General features: G+C 45.5%; 1 protein-coding gene across 5 annotated transcripts in view; it reads right to left on the minus strand.

The window, feature by feature from the left end:
• Positions 1–22407, minus strand: part of LOC134346402 (excitatory amino acid transporter 1-like) — an 82405-nt gene that overhangs the window by 17631 nt on the left and 42367 nt on the right. For all 5 annotated transcript variants that reach the window (XM_063047774.1, XM_063047773.1, XM_063047770.1 and 2 more), the window contains 2 exons: positions 21191–21424; positions 15294–15488 (listed from right to left, as the gene is read on the minus strand). In XM_063047774.1, coding sequence (XP_062903844.1) covers positions 15294–15488; positions 21191–21424 — 429 coding nt within the window. The remainder of the gene's footprint in view (positions 1–15293; positions 15489–21190; positions 21425–22407) is intronic.

Raw genomic sequence — 22407 nt, forward strand, 5'->3', positions numbered from 1 at the left:
AACGCAGCAGGTCAGGCAGCATCTCTAGGAGGAGGTACAGTCGACGTTTCAGGCCGAGACCCTTCGTCAGGACTAACTGAAAGAAGAGCTAGTAAGAGATTTGAAAGTGGGAGGGGGAGGGGGAGATCCAAAATGATAGGAGAAGACAGTACGGGGAGGGATGGAGCCAAGAGCTGGACAGGTGATTGGCAAAAGGGATATAAGAGGATCATGGGACAGGAGGCCCAGGAAGAAGGAAAAGGGGGAGGGGGGAAAAACCCAGAGGATGGGCAAGGGGTATAGTCAGAGGGACAGAGGGAGAAAAAGGAGAGAGAGAGAAAGAATGTGAGTATATAAATAAATAACGGATGGGGTACAAGGGGGAGGTGGGGCATTAGCGGAAGTTAGAGAAGTCAATGTTCATGCCATCAGGTTGGAGGCTACCCAGACGGAATATAAGGTGTTGTTCCTCCAACCTGAGTGTGGCTTCATCTTTACAGTAGAGGAGGCTGTGGATAGACATGTCAGAATGGGAATGGGATGTGAAATTAAAATGTGTGGCCACTGGGAGATCCTGCTTTCTCTGGCAGACAGAGCGTAGGTGTTCAGCAAAATAATCTCCCAGTCTGCGTCGGGTCTCACCAATATATAGAAGGCCACATCGGGAGCACCGGACGCAGTATATCACCCCAGCCAACTCACAGGTGAGGTGTCGCCTCACCTGGAAGGACTGTCTGGGGCCCTGAATGGTGGTAGACGAGGAAGTGTAAGGGCATGTGTAGCACTTGTTCCGCTTACAAGGATAAGTGCCAGGAGGGAGATCAGTGGGGAGGGATGGGGGGGGACAAATGGACAAGGGAGTCGCGTAGGGAGCGATCCCTGCGGAATGCAGAGAGAGGCGGGAGGGAAAGATGTGCTTAGTGGTGGGATCCCGTTGGAGGTGGCGGAAGTTACGGAGAATAATATGTTGGACCCGGAGGCTGGTGGGGTGGTGGGTGAGGACCAGGGGAACCCTATTCCTAGTGGGGTGGCGGGAGGAAAAGTGGAGGACAGATGCCAGAATAAGTTCGGAACATAGATTGTTCCACAAAGCCAACAAAAAGGCAGGCATAGCTCGGACCCATGCGGGTGCCCATAGCTACACCTTTAGTTTGGAGGAGGTGGGAGGAGCTAAAGTAGAAATTATTAAGAGTAAGGACTAATTCCGCTAGACGGACTGATGTGGCCGGTGATATACTGCGTCTGGTGCTCCCGAAGTGGCCTTCTGTATATTAGCAAGACCTGACGCAGACTGGGAGATCGTTTTGCTGATCACCTACGCTCTGTCTGCCAGAGAAAGCAGGATCTCCCAGTGGCCACACATTTTAATTCCACATCCCATTCCCATTCTGACATGTCTATCCACGGCCTCCTCCACTGTAAAGATGAAGCCACACTTATATTATTTATATTCCGTCTGGGTAGCCTCCAACCTGATGGCATGAACATTGACTTCTCTAACTTCTGCTAATGCCCCACCTCCCCCTCGTACCCCATCCGTTAATTATATACACACATTCTTTCTCTCACTCTCCTTTTTCTCCCTCTGTCCCTCTGACTATACCCCTTGCCCATCCTCTGGGTTCCCCCCCCCCTACTTTTCCTTCTCCCTGGGCCTCCTGTCCCATGATCCTCTCATATCCCTTTTGCCAATCAACTGTCCAGCTCTTGGCTCCATCCCTCCCCCTCCTGTCTTCTCCTATCATTTTGGATCTCCCCCTCCCCCTCCCACTTTCAAATCTCTTACTAGCTCTTCCTTCAGTTAGTCGTGACGAAGGGTCTCGGCCCGAAACGTCGACTGTACCTCTTCCAATAGATGCTGCCTGGCCTGCTGCATTCACCAGCAACTTTGATGTGTGTTGCTTGAATTTCCAGCATCTGCAGAATTCCTCATGTTTGCGTCTTGTTCATGGTGTCGGTTATGGATTTTCCAGGAGACTCCTAGCCTCCCAGATGGCCACATACATTGAGATGCAGCTCCTTAGAGACCGTGTTAGGGAACTGGATCTGCAGCTCGATGACCTTCAGTTTGTTAGGGAAAGTGAAGAGGCGATAGACTGGAGCTACATGGAGGCAGTCATCCCAAGGCTACAGGAGACAGAACATTGGAAGACTGTCAGGAGAGGGAAGGGAGAATGTCAGATAGTGGAGAGCACCCCTGTGGCTGTCCCCCTCAACAGTAAGTACTCCATTTTGAGTAGCGTTAAAGGGGGGGAACAATCTACCTGGGGGAAACAATGCCTCTGGCACTCAGGCAACCCTATGGCTCAGCAAGGGTTGGGATATGAAGAGGCTGGCAACAGTAACAGGGGACTCTGTAGTCAGGGGGTCAGAAAGTTGAATTTGTGGCCACGAAAAGGAAACACAGATGGTAGTTTGCCTCACAGATGCTAGGGTCTGCAATGTTTCTAGACGTGTCCACAATATTCTGAAAAGGTAGTGTGAGTAGCCAGAAGTTGTGGTACATATTGGTAACAACGACATAAGTAGAAAAAGGGAGGAGGTCCCAAAGAAAGAATATAGGGAGTAAGGAAGGAAACTGAGGAGCAGGACCTAAAATGTAGTAATCTTGGAAAGGGCAGATAAGGTAACAAAAGTCAGGAGGAAGTTGAATGATTGGGAAGCTTTTAAAATCCAGCAAAAGGCAACTAAAAAAGCTATAAGAAGAGAAAAGATGACTGGGTCAGGTCACAGATGTCTCAGTGGGTGAGTATCTGGGGGACAGTGACCACCGTTCCCTGGCCTTTAGCATTATCATGGAAAAGGACAGAATCAGAGAGGACAGGAATATTTTTAATTGGGAAAGGGCAAATTATGAGGCTATAAGGCTAGAACTTGCGAGTGTGAATTGGGATGATGTTTTTGCAGGGAAATGTACTATGGACATGTGGTCGATGTTTAGGGATCTCTTGCAGGATGTTAGGGATAAATTTGTCCTGGTGAGGAAGATAAAGAATGGTAGGGTGAAGGAACCATGGGTGACAAGTGAGGTAGAAAATGAGAAGAAGGCAGCATACATGAGGTTTAGGAAACAAGGATCAGATGAGTCTATTGAGGAATATAGGATAGCAAGAAAGGAACTTAAGAAGGGGCTGAGAAGAGCAAGAAGGGGGCATGAGAAGGCCTTGGCAAGTAGGGTAAAGGAAAACCCCAAGGCATTCTTCAATTACGTGAAGAACAAAAGGATGACAGGAGGGAAGGTAGGACCGATTAGAGATAAGGGTGGGATGATGTGCCTGGAGGCTGTGGAAGTGAGCGAGGTCCTCAATGAATACCTCTCTTCGGTATTCACCAGTGAGAGGGAACTCGATGACGGTGAGGACAATATGAGTAAGGTTGATGTTCTGGAGCATGTTGATATTAAGGGAGAGGAGGTGTTGGAGTTATTAAAATACATTAGGACAGATAAGTCCCCGGGGCCTGACGGAATATTCCTCAGGGTGCTCCATGAGGCAAGGGAAGAGATTGCTGAGCCTCTGGCTAGGATCTTCATGTCCTCATTGTCCACGGGAATGGTACCAGAGGATTGGAGGGAGGTGAATGTTGTCCCCTTGTTCAAAACAGGTAGTAGGGATAGTCCGGGTAGTTATAGACCAGTGAGCCTTATGTCTGTGGTGGGAAAGCTGTTGGAAAAGATTCTTAGAGATGGGATCTATGGGCATTCAGAGAATCATGGTCTGATCGGGGTCAGTCAGCATGGCTCTGTGAAGGGCAGATCATGTCTGACAAGCCTGATAGAGTTCTTTGAGGAGGTGACCAGACATATAGATGAGGGTAGTGCAGTGGATGTGATCTATATGGATTTTAGTAAAGCATTTGACAAGGTTCCACACAGTAGGCTTATTCAGAAAGTCAGAATGCATGGGATCCAGGGAAGTTTGGCCAGTTGGATTCAGAATTGGCTTGCCTGCAAAAGGCAGAGGGTTGTGGTGGAGGGAGTATATTTGGATTGGAGGGTTGTGACTAGTGGTGTCCCACAAGGATCGGTTTTGGGACCTCTGCTTTTTGTGATTTTTATTAACAACCTGGATGTGGGGGTAGAAGTGTGGGTTGGCAAGTTTGCAGATGACACAAAGGTTGGTGGTCTTGTGGATAGTGTAGAGGATTGTCAAAGATTGCAGAGAGACATTGATAGGATGCAGAAGTGGGCTGAGAAGTGGCAGATGGAGTTCAACCCGGAGAAGTGTGAGGTGGTACACTTTGGAAGGACAAACTCCAAGGCAGAGTACAAGGTAAATGGGAGGATACTTGGTAGTGTGGAGGAGCAGAGGGATTTGGAGGTACATGTCCACAGATCCCTGAAAGTTGCCTCACAGGTAGATAGGGTAGTTAAGAAAGCTTATGGGGTGTTAGCTTTCATAAGTCTAGGGATATAGTTTAAGAGTCGCGAGGTAATGATGCAGCTCTATAAAACTCTGGTTAGGCCACACGTGGAGTACTGTGTCCAATTCTGGTTGCCTCACTATAGGAAGGAAGTGGAAGCATTGGAAAGGGTACAGAGGAGATTTACCAGGATGCTGCCTGCTTTAGAGTGTATGGATTATGATCAGAGATTAAGGGAGCTAGGGCTTTACTCTTTGGAGAGAAGGAGGATGAGAGGAGACATGATAGAGGTGTACAAGATAATAAGAGGAATAGATAGAGTGGATAGCCAGCACCTCGTCCCCAGGGCACCACTGCTCAATACAAGAGGACATGGCTTTAAGGTAAGGGGTGGGAAGTTCAAGGGGAATATTAGTGGAAGGTTTAGGGAGTGGTTGGTGCGTGGAATGCACTGCCTGAGTCAGTGGTGGAGGCATTTACACTCGTGAAGTTTAAGAGACTAGTAGACAGGTATATGGAGGAATTTAAGGTGGGGGTTATATGTGAGGCAGGGTTTGAGGGTCGGCACAACATTGTGGGCCGAAGAGCCTGTACTGTGCTGTACTATTCTATATGTTATAAAGACACATATGCAAGGTTCCTTTTCATTGACTGTAGCTCTGCCTTTCATACCATCATTCCAAATAAACTGATTCCTAATCTCCGGAACCCGGGCCTTAGCACTTAGATCTGCAGCTGGATCTTCAACTTCCTCACAGACAGGACCCAGGCTGTAAAAATAGGGGACAAGCTCTCCTCTACAATCACCCTGAGCACCGGTGCCCCACAAGGCTGTGTACTCAGCCCTCTGCTGTACTCACTGTGCACCCATGATTGTGTAGCTAAGTTTCCATCGAACTCAATATATAAGCTTGATGATGACACCACAATTGTAGGCTGTATCTCAGGTAATGATAAGTTTCAGTACAGAGAAGAAATTAAGAACCTGGTGGCATGGTGCGAAGACAATAACCTATCCCTCAACATCAGCAAGACGAAGGAATTGGTTGTTGACTTCAGAAGGAGTAGCGAACCACATGACCCCATTTACATCGGTGGTGCGCAAGTGGAATATGTCAAAAGCTTTAAGTTCCTCGGGGTCAATATCACAAATGACCTGACTTGGTCCAACCAAGCAGAGTCCACTGCCAAGAAGGCCCACCAGTGCCTTTGCTTCCTGAGAAAGCTAAAGAAATTTGGCCTGTCCCCTAAAACCCTCACTAATTTTTATAGATGCACCGTAGAAACCATTCTTCTTGGGTGTATCACAACCCGGTTTGGAAGTTGTCTTGTCCAAGACTGTAAGAAGCTGCAGAAGATCGTGAACACAGCCCAGCATATCACACAAACCAATCTTCCGTCCTTGGACTCACTTTACACCGCACGCTGTCGGAGCAGTGCTGCCAGGATAATCAAGGACACAACCCACCCAGACAACAAACTTTTCGTCCCTCTTCCCTCCGGGAGAAGGAGCTTGAAGACTCGTACGGCCAGATTTGGGAACAGCTTCTTTCCAACTGTGATAAGACTGCTGAATGGATTCTGACCCGGATCTGTGCCGTACCCTCCAAATATCCGGACCTGTCTCAGTTTTTTTGCACTACCTTACTTTCCATTTTCTATTTCCTATTTATGATTTATAATTTAAAGTTTTAATATTTACTATCAATTTGTACTCCAGGGAGCGCGAAGCGCAGAATCAAATATCGCTGTGATGATTGTATGTTCTAGTATCAATTGTTTGGCGACAATATAGTAATAAAGTATAAAGTGTAAAGAATGTTCTATGAAATATGAGGGCACATTAGCTGATAATATAAAGGTAGATACTAACAGTTTTTTCAGTTATATAAAGAGTAAAAGGGAGGTGAGAGTTGATACTGGACCACTGGAAAATGATGCTGGTGAGGTAGTAATGGAAGATAAAGAAATGGCAGATGAACTTAATGGGTACTTTGCATCTGTCTTCACTGTAGAAGATACTAGCAGTGTGCCAGAGGTCTGTGAGTGTCAAGGAGCAGGAGTGAATGCCATTGCTATCAGAAAGGATAAAGTGCTAGGCAAACTCAAAGGACTTAAGGTGGATAAGTCACCTGGACCAGATGGACTACATCCCAGAGTCCTGAGAGAGGTTGCTGAAGAGATAATGGATGCATTGGTCATGATTTTTCAAGAATCACTTGACTTTGGCATGGTTCTGGAGGACTGAAAAATTGCAAATATCACTCCAGTCTTTAAGAAGGGAGGAAAGCAAAAGAAAGGAAATTATAAGCCAGTTACCTCAATGGTTGGGAAAGTGTTGAAGTCTATTATTAAGGATGATGTTTCGGGATACTTGGAGACTAACGATAAAATAAGTCAAAGTCAGCATGGTTTCTGTAAAGGGAAATCTTGCCTGACAAATCTGTTAGATTTCTTCAAGGAAGTAACAAGAGTTCTTCAAGGAGCGGCAGTGGATGTTGTGTACTTGGATTTTCAGAAGGCTTTTGATAGGTGCCACACATGAGGCTGCTCAACAAGATAAAATCCCATGGCGTTACAGGAAAGATACTGGCATGGATAATGGAATGGCTGACAGACAGGAGGCAGCGTCTGGGAATAAAAGGGGCCTTTTCTGGTTGGTTACCCATGACTAGTGGTGTTCAGTAGTGGTCAGTATTGGAACCACTACTTTTCACATTGTTTGTTAGTGATTTGTATAATGGAGCTGATGGCTTTGCAGCAAAGTTTGCAGATGATAAGAAGATAGCTAGAGGGGTAGGTAGTGCTGAGGAAGCAATGCAATTGCAGCAGGACTTAGACAAATTGGAAAAATGGCAAGTAAGTGGCGGGTGGAATACAGAGCTGGGAAATGTATGATAATGCATTTTGGTAAAAGGAACAAGTGTGGACTATTATCTCAATGGGGAGAAGGTTCAAACATCAGAGGTGCAGAGGGACTGAGGAACCCTCGTGCAAGACTCCCAGAAGGTTAATTTACATGTTGAGTCTGTAGTAAAGAAGGTAAATGCAATGTTGGCAAGGGGAATAGAATATAAAAGCAAGAAGATAATGCTGAGCCTTTATAAGACACTAGTCAGGCCGTACTTAGAGTATTGTCAACAGTTTTGGGCCCCATATCTCAGAGAGGATGTGTTGTCATTGGAGAGAGTCCAGAGGAGGTTCTGGGAATGAAGGAGTTAACATATGAGGAGCATTTGACTGCTTTGGGCCTGTACTCACCGGAATTTAGAAGAACGCAGGGGAACCTCATTGAAACCTACTGGCTGTAAAAAGGAGTAGATAGGGTGGATGTGGGGAGGATGTTTCCTCTGGTGGGTGTATCCAGAACTAGAGAGCACAGCCTCAACATTGAGGGGTGACCCTTTAAAACAGAGGTAAAGAGGAATTTTTTAGCCAGAGAGTTGTGATGTTGTGTAATGTTCTGCCACAAACTGTGGTGGAGGCCAAGTCCATGGGTGTATTTAAGGTGGAAGTTGATCGTTTCCTGATTGGTCATTGTATCATAGGGTAAGGAGAGAAGCTGGTGTATGGGGTTGAGTGGGATTCGGGATCAGCCATGATGGAATGGCGGTCAGACTCGATGGGCTGAATGGCCTAACTCTGCTCCTATGCCTTATGGTCCTCACTGGCTCAGAAGTAGTAACAGCAAGTGTTCCTCCTTTCTTCTGGAGGATGGTAAGTGTTATGCCTTTGTTCAAGAATGTAATAGGGATAGTTTGTGTCCTCAGATGGAGGTAGAGAGATCAATAAGGTGGAGAGAGGTGCTAAAATAGTCCAATTTTAAAAATCTGTCAGGGCCACAGTAATCTTCTCTTTTGCCTCCCATGGTAGCCTGGGAAACATCTCATCTAGTCCTGAGGATTTATCCACCTTTAAGCTACTAAGACAATTGCCCCCTCTTTTTTATTAAGAATTCCACTGTCTCCTCTCTGAAATCCGTACCCATCAGGCAAAATCACAACCCTTCTTAGTCACTCCATCACTGAATCGTGGCTGAAGGATGGTTGTAGTTGGGAGCTGAATGTCTAAGGTTATACATTATATCAGAGGGATAGGAAGGTAGGCAGAGGGGGTGGTGTGGCTCTGCTGGTAAAGAATGGCATCAAATCAGTAGAAAGATGTGACATTGGATCGAAAGATGTTGAATCTTTGTGGGTTAAGAAACTGCAAGGGTAAAAGGACCCTGGATGGCAGTTATTTACAGGCCTCCCAACAGTAGCTGGGATGTGGACCACAGATTACAATAGGAAATAGAAAAGGCGTGTCAAAAGGGCAAAGTTATGGAAGTCATGGCAGATTTTAACATGCAGGTTGATTGGGAAAATCAGGCTGGTAATGGATCCCAAGAAAGTGAGTTTGTTGATTGATTGATTGGGACTCCCATACTGTTAGGGGTCTAGATGGTTTAGAGTTTGTAAAATGTGTTCAGGAAAGTTTTCTAAATCAATATATAGAGGGACCAACTAGATGGGATGCAATATTGGATCTCCTGTTAGGAAACGAGTTAGGACAAGTGACGGAAGTCTGTGTAGGGGAGCACTTTGGTTCCAGTGATCATAACACCATTAATTTCAATTTGATCATGGACAAGGATAGATCTAGTCCTAGGGTTGGGGTTCTGAACTGGAAGAAGGCCAAATTTGAAGAAATGAGAAAGGATCTAAAAAGCGTGGATTGAGACAGGTTGTTTTCTGGCAAAGATGTGATTGGTAGGTGGGAAGCCTTCAAAGGGGAAATATTGAGAGTGCAGAGTTTGTATGTTCCGGTCAGGATTAAAGTCAAATTGAACAGGAATAAGAAACCTTGGTTCTCAAGGGATATTGCAACTCTGATAAAGAAGAAGAGGGAGTTGTATGAAATGTATAGGAAACAGGGAGTAAATCAGGTGCTTGAGGAGTATGAGAAGTGCAAGAAAATACTTAAGAAAGTAATCAGGAGGGCTAAAAGAAGATATGAGGTTGCCTTGGCAGTCAAAGTGAAGGATAATCCAAAGAGCTTTTACAGGTATATTAAGAGCAAAAGGATTGTAAGGGATAAAATTGGTCCTCTTGAAGATCAGAGTGGTCGGCTATGTGCGGAACCAAAGGAAATAGGGGAGATCTTAAATAGGTTTTTTGCGTCTGTATTTACTAAGGAAACTGGCATGAAGTCTATGGAATTGAGGGAATCAAGCAGTGAGATCATGGAAACTGTACAGGTTGAAAAGGAGGAGGTGTTCGCTGTCTTGAGGAAAATTAAAGTGGATAAATCCCCAGGACCTGACAGAGTGTTCCCTCGGACCTTGAAGGAGACTAGTGTTGAAATTGCGGGGGCCCTGGCAGAAATATTTAAAATGTCGCTGTCTACGGGTGAGGTGCCGGAGGATTGGAGAGTGGCTCATGTTGTTCCGTTGTTTAAAAAAAGGATCGAAAAGTAATCCGGGAAATTATAGGCCGGTGAGTTTAACGTCGGTAGTGGGTAAGTTATTGGAGGGAGTACTAAGAGACAGAATCTACAAGCATTTGGATAGACAGGGACTTATTAGGGAGAGTCAACATGGCTTTGTGCGAGGTAGGTCATGTTTGACCAATCTATTGGAGTTTTTCGAGGAGGTTACCAGGAAAGTGGATGAAGGGAAGGCAGTGGATATTGGCTACATGGATTTCAGTAACGCCTTTGACAAGGTCCCGCATGGCAGGTTAGTTAGGAAAATTCAGTTGCTACGTATACATGGAGAGGTGGTAAATTGGATTAGACATTGGCTCAATGGAAGAAGTCAAAGAGTGGTGGTAGAGAATTGCTTCTCTGAGCGGAGGCCTGTGACTAGTGGTGTGCCACAGGGATCAGTGCTGGGTCCATTGTTATTTGTCATCTACATCAATGATCTGGATGATAATGTGGTAAATTGGATCAGCAAATTTGCTGATGATACAAAGATTGGAGGTGTAGTACACAGTGAGGAAGGTTTTTCAGAGCCTGCAGAGGGACTTTGGACCAGCTGGAAAAATGGGCTGATGGAGTTTAATACAGACAAGTGTGAGGTATTGCACATTGGAAGGACAAACCAAGGTAGAACATACAGGGTTAATGGTAAGGCACTGAGGAGTGCAGTAGAACAGAGGGATCTGGGAATACAGATACAAAATTCCCTAAGAGTGGCGTCACAAGTAGATAGGGTCGTAAAGAGAGCTTTTGGTACATTGGCCTTTATTAATCAAAGTATTGAGAATAAGAGTTGGAATGTTATGATGAGGTTATTAAGGCATTGGTGAGGCCGAATCTGGAGTATTGTGTTCAGTTTTGGTCACCAAATTACAGGAAGGATATAAATAAGGTTGAAAGAGTGCAGAGGAGGTTTACAATGATGTTGCCAGGACTTGAGAAACTCAGTTACAGAGAAAGGTTGAATAGGTTAGGACTTTATTCCCTGGAGCGTAGAAGAATGAGGGGAGATTTGATAGAGGTATATAAAATTATGATGGGTATAGATAGAGTGAATGCAAGCAGGCTTTTTCCACTGAGGTAAGGGGAGAAAAAAACTAGAAGACATGGGTTAAGGGTGAGGGGGGAAAAGTTTAAAGGGAACATTAGTGGGGCTTCTTCACACAGAGAGTGGTGGGAGTACGGAATGAGCTGCCAGACGAGGTGGTAAATGCTGGTTCTTTTTTAACATTTAAGAATAAATTGGACAGATACATGAATGGGAGGTGTATGGAGGGATATGGTCCGTGTGCAGGTCAGTGGGTCTAGGCAGAAAATGGTTCGGCACAGCCAAGAACGGGCCAAAAGGCCTGTTTCTGTGCTGTAGTTTCTATGGTTTCTATGGATTTTTGAAGTAGTTTGTCGTTGAGCCTAGGGGGAGCAGATATACTGTATTGGGTGGTATGTAATGAACTGGAGGCGATTACGGAGCTTGAAGTAAAATGAGCCTTAGGAGGCTGTGATCACAATATGATTGAGTTCAACTTGAAATTTGATAGGGAGAAAGTAAAGTCTGATGGAGTAGTATTTCAGTGGAGTAAGGGAAATTACAGTGGTATGAGAGAGGAGTTGGCCAAAGTAAATTGGAAGGAGATGCTGGCAGATATGACAATAGAGCAGCAATGGTATGAGTTTCTTGGAAAAATGAGAAAGATGCAAGATGTATTCTAAAATGAAGAAACCTACTGAATGTTGAAAGGATTAGATAGAGTGGCTGTGGAGAGGATATTTCCTCCGGAGGGTGGTATCCAGAACTAGAGGGCACAGCCTCAGAATTGAGGGGTAACCGTTTGAACAGAGGTAAGGAGGAATTTTTTTTAGTCAGAGAGTAGTGAATCTGTGAAATGCTCTGCCACAGACAGTGGTGGAGGCCATGTCCATGCGTGTATTTAAGGTGGAAGTTGATCATTTCCTGATCGGTCAGGGCATCAAAGGAGATGGTGAGAAGACAGGTGTATGGGGTTGAGTGGGATCTGGGATCAGCCATGATGGAATGGTGGAGCAGACACAATGGGCTGAATGGCCTAATTCTGTTCCTATGTCTTATGGTCGAAGTACTCAAATGGCAAAATAGTACAACTGTGGCTGACAAGGGAAGTCAAAATTAATGTAAAAGCTAAAGGGAGGGCATACAACAAAGCAAAAACTAGTGGGAAGATAGAGGATTGGGAAGCTTTTAAAAACCTACAGAGAGCAACTAAAATAATTATTAGGAGGAAAAGACTAGCAAACAATATCAAACTGGATAGTAAAAGCTTTTTCAAGTATGTAAAGAATAAAAGAGAGATGAGAGTGGATATAGGACCACTAGAAAATGAGGCCGGATAAATAATAATGGGGGGCAAGGAGATAGCAGCTGAACTAAATGAGTATTTTGCATCAGTCTTCACCTTGGAAGACACTAGCAGTGTGCTAGATGTTGAAGGGTGTGAAGGAAGAGAAGTGGATGCAGTTACTATCACAAGGGAGAAGGTGCTCAAACAGCTGACAGACCTCAGGGATCTGTTCTGGGATCCCTACTCTTTCTGATTTTTATAAGTGACCTGGATGAAGAAGTGGAGGGATGGGTTAGTAAATTTGTTGATGACACAAAGGTTGGAGGTGTTGTGGATAGTATGGAGGTTACAGAGGGACATTGATAGGATGCAAAACTGGGCTGAGAAGCGGCAGATGGAGTTCAACCCAGATAAATGTGAGGTGGTTCATTTTGGTAGGTCAAATATGATGGCAGAATATAGCATTAATGGCAAGACTCTTGGCAGTGTGGAAGATCAGAGGGACCTTGGGGTCTGAGTCCATAGGACACTCAAGGCTGCTACGCAGGTTGACTCTGTGGTTAAGAAGGCAAACAGTGCATTGGCCTTCATCAATCGTGGGATTGAGTTTAAGAGCTGAGAGGTAATGTTGCAGCTATATAGAACCCTGGTCAGACCCCGCTTGGAGTACTGTGCTCATTTCTGGTTGTCTCATTACAGGAAGGATGTGGAAACCATAGAAAGGGTGCAGAGGAGATTTACAAGGATGTTGCCTGGATTAGGAGCATGCCTTATGAGAATAGGTTGAGTGAACTCGGCCTTTTCTCCTTGGAGCGGTGGAGGATGAGAGGTGACCTGATAGAAATGTATAAGATAATGAGAGGCATTGATCATGTGGATAGTCAGAGGCTTCTTCCCAGGGCTGAAATGTCGAGCATGAAAGGGCACAGTTTTAAGGTGCTTGGAAGTAGGTACAGAGGAGACATCAGGGGTAAGTTTTTTTCACAGAGGGTGGTGAGTGTGTGGAATGGGCTGCCGCTGGTGGTGGTAGGGGCGTAAACGATAGGATCTTTTAAGAGACTCCTGGATGGATACATGGAGCTTAGTAAAATAGAGGGCTATGGGTAAGCCTAGGAGGTTCTAAGGTAAGGACATGTTCGGCACAGCTTTGTGGGCCGAAGGGCCTGTATTGTGCTGTAGGTTTTCTATGTTTCTATAAGTCACCCGGAGCAGATGAACTGCACCCTAGAGTTCTGAAAGAGGTAGCGGTAGACAGTGTGGAGGCATTAGTAATGATCTTTCAAATGCTTTAAGGTAAGGGGTGGGAAGTTCAAGGAGGATATTAGAGGAAGGTTTTTTACTTAGAGAGTGGTTGGTGCATGGAATGCACTGCTTGAGTCAGTGGTGGAGGCAGATACACTAGTGAAATTTAAGAGACTACTAGACAGGTATATGGAGGAATTTATGGTGGGGGGTTATATGGGAGGTAGGGTTTAAGAGTCAGCAGAACATTGTGGGCCGAAGGGCCTGTACTGTGCTGTACTATTCTATGTTCTAGTAAAAATCATTGGAGTGTGGCATGATGCCAGAGGACTGGAAAATTGCAAATGTTACTCCATTCTTTAAGAAAAGAGGAAGGCAGCAGAAAGGAAATTATAGACCAGTTAGCCTGACCTGAGTGGTTGGGAAGATGTTGGAGTCGATTGTTAAGCATGAGGTTATGGAATACTTGGTGATACAGGATAAGATAGGACAAAGTCAGCATGGTTTTCTTAAGTGAAAATCCTGCCTGATGAACCTGTTGGAATTGTTTGAGGAGATGACAAGTTGGACAGATAAAGGGGATGCAGTGGATGTTCTATATTTTGACTTTCAGAAGGCCTTTGACAAGGTGCCACATATGAGGCTGCTTACCAAGTTAAGAGCCCATTGTATTACAGGAAAGTTACTAACATGTCAGAGCACTGGCTGATTGGCAGGAGGCAGTGAGTTGGAATAAAAAGATCCTTTTCTGGTTGACTGCCAGTGACTAGTGGTGTTCCGCAGGAGTTGGTGTTGGGACTGCTTCTTTTTATGCTGTATATAAATGATTTAGATGATGGAATAGATGGATTTGTTGCCAATTTTGCAGGTGATACGAAGATTGGTGGAGGGGCAGGTAGTGTTGAGGAAACAGGTTGGCTGCAGAAGGACTTAGGCAGAATAAGAGAATGGGCAAGAGAGTGGCAAATGAAATGCAATGTTGGAAAATGCATAGTGATTTACTTTGGTAGTAGAAATAAATGTGCAGACTATTTTCTTGAATGGGGAGAAAATCCAAAAATCTAAGATGCACAGAGTTGGGAGTCCTTGTGCAGAACACCCTAAGGGTTAATTTGCAGGTTGAGTCAGTGGTGAGGAAGGCAAATGCAATGTTGGCATTCATTTTAAGAGGTCTAGAATACAAGAGCAGGGATGTGATGCTGAGGCTTTATAAGGCACTGGTGAGGCCTCACCTTGAGTATCGTGAACAGTTTTCGGGTTCCTCATCTAAGAAAAGATGTGCTGGCATTGGAGAGGGTTCAGATGAAGTTCACAAGGATGATTCTGGGTATGAAAGTGTTACCATACGAGGGACATTTAAAAGTTCTGGGTCTGTACTCGGTGGAATTTAGAAGGATGAGGGGGGATCTCATTGAAACTTTTTGAAAGGCCTAGACTTTGTGGGTAGAGATGGTGTGGGAGTCTAGGACAAGAGGGCACAGCATCAGGATAGAGGGGCATCCATTTAAAACAGAAATTTCTTTAGCTAGAGGGTGGTGAATTTGTGGATTTTATTACCACAGTCAGCTGTGGAGGCCAGGTCGTTGGGTGTGTTTAAGGCTGAGCTTAGTAGGTTCTTGATTAGACATGGCACTAAAGGCTATGGGGAGAAGGCTGGGAGCTGGGCTGAGGAGGAGAAAAAAGGATCAGCCATGATTGAATGGCAGAGCAGTCCAAATTCTGTTCATATGTCTTATAGTCTTGTAGTCAATCTGCACATGTATGACGGGAAGAACCATCAATTTTGAGATTGCTTTGTCCCTCCCCACATCACCGCTTCCTACAGACACTCAAAGGCACAGCACAGGAGGAGGCCACTTAACCTATTGTCCAATCAACAAGTTGGAATTTCCGGACTGAGTAAGCTTCATTATCTGAGGAGTTGTCTGTTACCTGATGGTGAGGATTTGCCCAAAGTTGAGGTCGAAGTTGTTCACCTGTGCGATGAATATAGCGGCAAGAGCCTCGTAAAGAGCAGTGCCATCCATGTTAATCGTGGCTCCCACTGGCAACACAAACCTGGTGACTCGTTTATCCAGACCAATCTTGTCCTCCAGACACTGAAATGTGATAGGCAGAGTGGCCGAGCTGCAGGGATATTAGCACGTCAGTGTCAGGCCAGCAATGCAGTTCAATGCAGCACTCAGTCACTGATAGCTAGCAGTTTACACACATCTACAAATGCAAATACATACATACACACACACACACACACACACACACACACAGATAAGCACATATGGACACACACATTTTCTTTTGGGTCTCTAATACAGTTAGATAGTTAGGTGTTGTAACTGAGGAATACAGGATTTAGATGTGCTGAGTGTAAGTGCACCATAATTGAGGAACGTACTGTGTGCTATCTGATGTGCAATGCTCTATGTGTTGCTCTGTGACCTGCATTGTTCCCTTGTATTACTGTGGCTGTTCCCAAATGGTATAGCAGAATATCATGACACTCCCCACTCACTCCATCCTCCTCAATCCTTCAACAATTTCCTCCCTCCTCCTCAATCCCTCCCTCCTTACCTCTATCTAACTCTTTCTTGAAAACATCCAAAGACTTGGCCTCCACAGCCTTCTGAGGCAGAGCATTCCACAGATCCACAACTCTCTGGGTGAAAAAGTTTTTCCTCAACTCCGTTCTAAATGGCCTACCCCTTATTCTTAAACTGTGGCCTCTGGTTCTGGACTCACCCATCAGCGGGAACATGCTTCTTGCCTCCAGCATGTCCAATCCCTTAATAATCTTATGTATTTCAATCAGATCCCCTCTCATCCTTCTAAATTCCAGAGTATACAAGCCCAGTCGCTCCAATCTTTCAACATATGACAGTCCCGCCATCCCGGGAATTAACCTTGTGAACCTACGTTACACTCCCTCAATGGCAAGAATGTCCTTCCTCAAATTTGGAGACCAAAACTGCACACAGTACTCCAGGTGTGGTCTCACCAGGGCCCTGTACAGCTGCAGAAGGACCTCTTTGCTCTTATTCTCAATTCCCCTTGTTATGAAGGCCAGCATGGCATGAGCTTTCTTCACTGCCTGCTGTACTTGCATGCTTGCTTTCAGTGACTGATGTACAAGAACACCTAGATCTCATTGTACTTCCCCTTTTCCTAACTTGACTCCATTTAGATAATAATCTGCCTTCCTGTTCTTACCACCAAAGTGGATAACCTCACATTTATCCATATTAAACTGCATCTGCCATGCATCTGCCCACTCACCCAGCCTGTCCAAGTCACCCTGCATTCTCATAACATCTTCCTCACATTTCACACTGCCACCCAGCTTTGTGTTATCGGCAACTTTGCTAATGTTACTTTTAATTCCCTCAGCTAAATCATTAATATATATTGTAAACAGCTGCGGTCCCAGCACTGAACCCTGCGGTACCCCACTGGTCACCACCTGCCATTCCGAAAGGAACCCGTTAATCACTACTCTTTGTTTTCTGTCAGCCAGCCAATTTTCAATCCATGTCAGTACTCTGCCCTCAATGCCATGTGCCCTAATTTTGCCCACTAATCTCCTATGTGAGACTTTATCAAAGGCTTTCTGAAAGTCCAGGTACACTACATCCACTGGCTCTCCCTTGTCCATTTTCATAGTTACATCCTCAAAAAATTCCAGTAGATTAGTCAAGCACGATTTCCCCTTTGTAAATCCATGCTGACTCGGACCGATCCTGTTACTGCTATCCAGATGTGTCGTAATTTCATCTTTTATAATTGACTCCAGCATCTTTCCCACCACCGACGTCAGGCTAACCGGTCTATAATTCCCTGTTTTCTCTCTTCCTCCCTTCTTGAAGAGAGGGACAACATTAGCCACCCTCCAATCCACAGGAATTGATCCTGAATCTATAGAACATTGGAAAATGATTACCAATGCATCCACGATTTCTAGAGCCACCTCCTTAAGTATCCTGGGATGCAGACCATCAGCTCCCAGGGACTTATCAGCCTTCAGACCCAACAATCTATCCAACACCATTTCCTGCCTAATACAAATTTCCTTCAGTTCATCCATTACCCTCGGTCCTTTAGCCACTATTATATCTGGGAGATTTTTGTGTTTTCCCTAGTGAAGACAGATCCAAAGTACCTGTTCAACTCGTCTGCCATTTCCTTGTTCCCCATAATAAATTCACCCGTTTCTGTCTTCAAGGGCCCAATTTGGGTCTTAACTATTTTTTTTTCCTTTTCACATACCTAAGGAAGCTTTTACTATCCTCCTTTATATTCTTGGCTAGTTTACCTTCGTACCTCATTTTTTCTCTGCGTATTGCCTTTTTAGTTACCTTCTGTTGCTCTTTAAAATTTTTCCAATTCTCCGGCTTCCCACTCGTCTTTGCTATATTATACTTCTTCTCTTTTATTTTTATACTGTCCATTACTTCCCTTGTCAGCCACGGCCTCCCCTTACTCCCCTTAGGATCTTTCTTCCTCTTTGGAATGAACTGATCCTGCACCTTCCGCATTATTCCCAGAAACACTTGCCATTGTTATTCCACTGTCATCCCTGCTAGGGTATTGTTCCATTGAACTTTGGCCAGCTCCTCCTTCATAGCACCATTGTTCCCTTTGATCAACTGTAATACTGACACTTCCGAGTTTCCCTTCTCCCTCTCAAATTGTAGATTAAAATTTATCATATTATGGTCACTACCTCCTAATGGCTCCTTTACCTCGAGGTCCCTGATCAAATCCGGTTCATTGCACAATACTAAATCTAGAATTGAGTTCTCTCTGGTAGGCTCCAGTACAAGCTGTTCTAAGAATCCATCTCGGAGGGACTCCACAAACTCCCTTTCTTGGGGTCCAGTACCAAGCTGGTTCCTCCAGTCTACCTGCATGCTGAAGTCCCCCATAACAACTGTAGCATTACCTTTGCGACATGCCAATTTTAACGCTTGATTCAACTTACACCCTACATCCAGACTACTGTTTGGGGGCCTGTAGATAACTCCCATTAGGGTCCTTCTACACTTAGAATTTCTCAGTTCTATCCATACTGACTCTACGTCTCCTGATTCTATGTCCCCCCTCGCAAGGGACTGAATATCATTCTTCACCAACAGAGCCACCCCACCCCCTCTGCCCATCAGTTTGTCCTTTCGATAGGACATATACCCTTGAATATTCATTTCCCAGGCCCTGTCCACTTGAAGCCATGTCTCTGTTATTCCCACAACATCATACTTACCAATTTCCAACTGTGCCTCAAGCACATCCACTTTATTTCTTATATTCCGTGCATTCATATACAATACTTTTAATTCATTACTCCCCTCACCTCCCATATCAATTCCTATTTCACTTGGTCATACTGTACAATCTCTTCTTGAGCTTTCTGCTCTGTTGATTCTGCTGTCTTTCTTAACTTTTCTTATTCTCACTTTCCCTTTATCTCCATCCTTATGTTTCCAGTTCGTCCCCTCCCCCCCACTACTTAGTTTAAACACACCGGTGTTGCAGAGGCAAACCTGCCTGCCAGAATGCTGGTGCCCCGCTTATTAAGGTGCAACCCGTCCCTTTTGTACAATTCATCCTTACCCCGAAACATACCCCAGTGGTCCAAGAATGTAAATTCTTGCTTCCTGCACCAGTTCCTCAGCCACACATTCAGATCCATTATCTCCCTGTTCTTGCCCACTCCAGCACGAGGAACTGGAAGCAAACCGGAGATAACCACCCTGGAAGTCCTGCTTTTCAGCCTTCTTCCAAGTTCTCTGAAGTCACGCTATAGAATGTCTTTCCTCTTCTTCCCCACATCATTTGTGCCAACATGCACCACCACTTTCAGATGTTCACCTTCACTCTTGAGGATTCCCTGCAATTGGTCCGTGACATCTTGGATCCCGGCACCAGGGAGGCAACACACCATCCTTAAATCTCGCCTGTTGCCACAGAAACCCCTTTCTGTACCTCTCACTATGGAGTCCCCTACTACCACGGCTCTGCCTGACGTCTGTCTCCTCGGCTTTGCTTCAGCGCCAGTTGTTGACTCGCAGACCTGATCGCCTCTCAGGCTGGCAGTGTCTTCTGTCCCGACAGCTTCCAAGAGGGTGAACCTGTTTACGAGAGGCACATCCCCCGGGGTCTCCTGTACTTCAAGCATCCTTTCCTTCCTCATCGTCGGCCCCCTTCTCTTTTCCAGTATCCTCGGTGTAACGACCTCACTGTAGGCCCTGTCCAGAAAACTCTTGTTTTCCCGGATGAACGTAAGGTCATCCAGTTGCCTCTCCAGTGCTGCATTACGGTCCTTCAGAAGCTGAATCTGGACACATTTTCCACAGGTGTAGGAGCCAGAAGCACTACCAGTGTCCTTGACCTCCCACATCATGCACGCAGCACACTGAATCAGCCTAGCAGTCATAATCCTGTGGTCAGGATTATGGAGGAGAAATACCCTAGGTAAATAGAATGGATGGCATTTGACCATGAGCTGTTCAGGATGGGGAACACGTGTTCATCAAAACCACTACATTGAAGTCCCACCGAAAGTTTATCATGAAACACACGCCTCCATCTTTTGTCTTTTCTAAATCAGCAGTCTGGTCCATCCGGTGAACTGAGAAGCCTTTGGGTCTGATCATCACATCTGGAAATGGTTCTGCTGGACTTAGTACGTAAGCTACACATGAAGGCAGGGAGCTGGACTTGGTTGTCAGGGGCTATTTGAGACATATGCCTTTGGGAGCTAATGCTCACTACTTCACCCCCTGGCTAAAGACAACCTGAAGGGATCTCAAGGAATGGTAAACCGTGTTCATCGATCTTCTTTGTTGCCTAAAATCAAAAACTTGCTGAGGCATAATTTCTCATGCACAAAGCTATACTAACTATCTTTAATCAACCCGTTGTCTTTCCCAATGTATGTCTATGTTATCTCTCAGATCCCCCCCTACCCACAGATATTAGGTTTACTGATCTAAAGTTCCCAGATTTTACTTTGTGGCCCTCTCCTGATGCTAATAATAGTGCTGAAATTTTGGTCAGATTTCCTGCAATTTCTTCTCTAGCTTCCGAAAGTATTCTCAGATAAACCTGGCCAGGCCCTGTTGATATATCTGCCTTTACACCTTTCACAGGCACGTCTCACCTGGAGGATGTTACACCTTTCACAGATGTGTCTAATCTGGATGATGCTACATATTTCACAAACATGAATCACCTGGAGTACATTACACATTTTACAAATGTGTCTCACCTGGGGATGTTACACATTTCATTGACATGTCTCACCTGGAGGATGTTAACATTTCAGGTACACAATTCACCTGGAGGATGTTACACCTTTCACAGATGTGTCTCACCTGGAGTATGTTACACATTTTACAAACGTGTCTCACCTGGGGGATGTTACACATTTCATTGACATGTCTCACCTGGAGGATGTTAACATTTCAGGTACACGTCTCACCTGGGGGATGTTACACATTTCATTGACACCTCTCACCTGTGGATGTTACACATTTCATTGACACGCCTCACCTGGGGGATGTTATACATTTCAGGTATACGTCTCACCTGCGGATGTCACACATTTCAGGTACACATCTCACCTGGGGGATGTTATACATTTCATTGACACCTCTCACCTGGGGATGTTACACATTTCATGGACACGTCTCACCTGGGGATGTTACACAGTTCACAGACTTGTCTCACCTGCAGATGTTACACATTTCATTGGCACGTCTCACCTGGGGGATGTTACACATTTCATGGACACATCTCACCTGGAAGATGTTACACATTTCAGGTACATGTCTCACCTGGAGGATGTTCCAAGAGCAGTAACCAGTGCATGCATCAATCCACCGATGAAGACGAAGGGATTCTTGCGTGTGATGCAGAAGTAGAGGGCAGGCAGCACCACCAGGGCATGGATGAGCAGACCAACGATCACTGTCACTGTGTACATTCCCAGCTGCCCACCCACTATACTCATGTCCTCCATCTCCACAATCTTCCCCGCAATCAGGAACAGGATCCCCACTGGAGCGTACCTGGAAACAAAGAAAGTGGTCAGGATGAGTTACTGGGACTGAATTCCTGTACGCACAGCCAGGCTATTTGGCCCGTTGTATCTGTGTTCTTTTCCCACAGCTCTATAAACCAAACCCCTCCTCTTCCATCCCTCTCCACTCCCTCCTTCCCCACAACCCCCTCTCCATCCTCATGTCTTGCCCATTCACCCCACTCCCCTCTCTCCTCCTCTTCCATTCCCCTCCCTGTCCCCCTCCTCTCTCCCTATGACTTCCTCCTCCTCCCACTCCACTCCCCCTCTCCTTCTCTCAACTGCCTTCTCTCCCACCCCGTAAACCTCTCCTCCTTGTCCCCTCTTTCCACTCCCCCTACCATGACCCCATCCCTCTGTCTCCACTCTCAAACATCCGAGAAATACAGCCAAGTGACAGAGAGCCACTCATGAACAGACAAACAAATACTCCACTGCCACTCAGATACATGAATACATGGGGAGCACACACCCCAGCAGTGAGACAGACACATGAACACATGGGGAGCACACACCCAGCAGACAAACGTTGAGTCATCCGTGAGCCAGAGGCCTTTCCATGGTTGGGCCCTGAGCACGGACATTGAGCTGTCTTCACTCTGGTTTAGTAGGTCTGAGGTGACCAATTAGACCAGCTTAAGACTTGCACCCTCCACAGGTGTGACAGGAGGTGCCTGACACAACAGCCTGGCTTGCTGGGGACTTCCGAGGTTGTCCACTCTTTCCCCCATTTACACACAAATTCAAGGCTTGAATCCCACCCTGACACTACTCAGAGTGGATGTGGCCAGACATTCAAAGGAGTCGGTAAAGATGGTCCAACTTCTCAAGGAGGCTCTCAGTGCATCCTTCAATCTACACACTCACAGACACATACACAGAGACACACACTCAACGACACACATACCCACTCACAGACCTGCACACACTCACACACACACTCAGTAACAGACACACTCACTCACTCAGACA

The sequence above is a fragment of the Mobula hypostoma genome, chromosome 5 (genome assembly GCF_963921235.1).
Source record: "Mobula hypostoma chromosome 5, sMobHyp1.1, whole genome shotgun sequence".
Classification (NCBI taxonomy): domain Eukaryota; kingdom Metazoa; phylum Chordata; class Chondrichthyes; order Myliobatiformes; family Myliobatidae; genus Mobula; species Mobula hypostoma.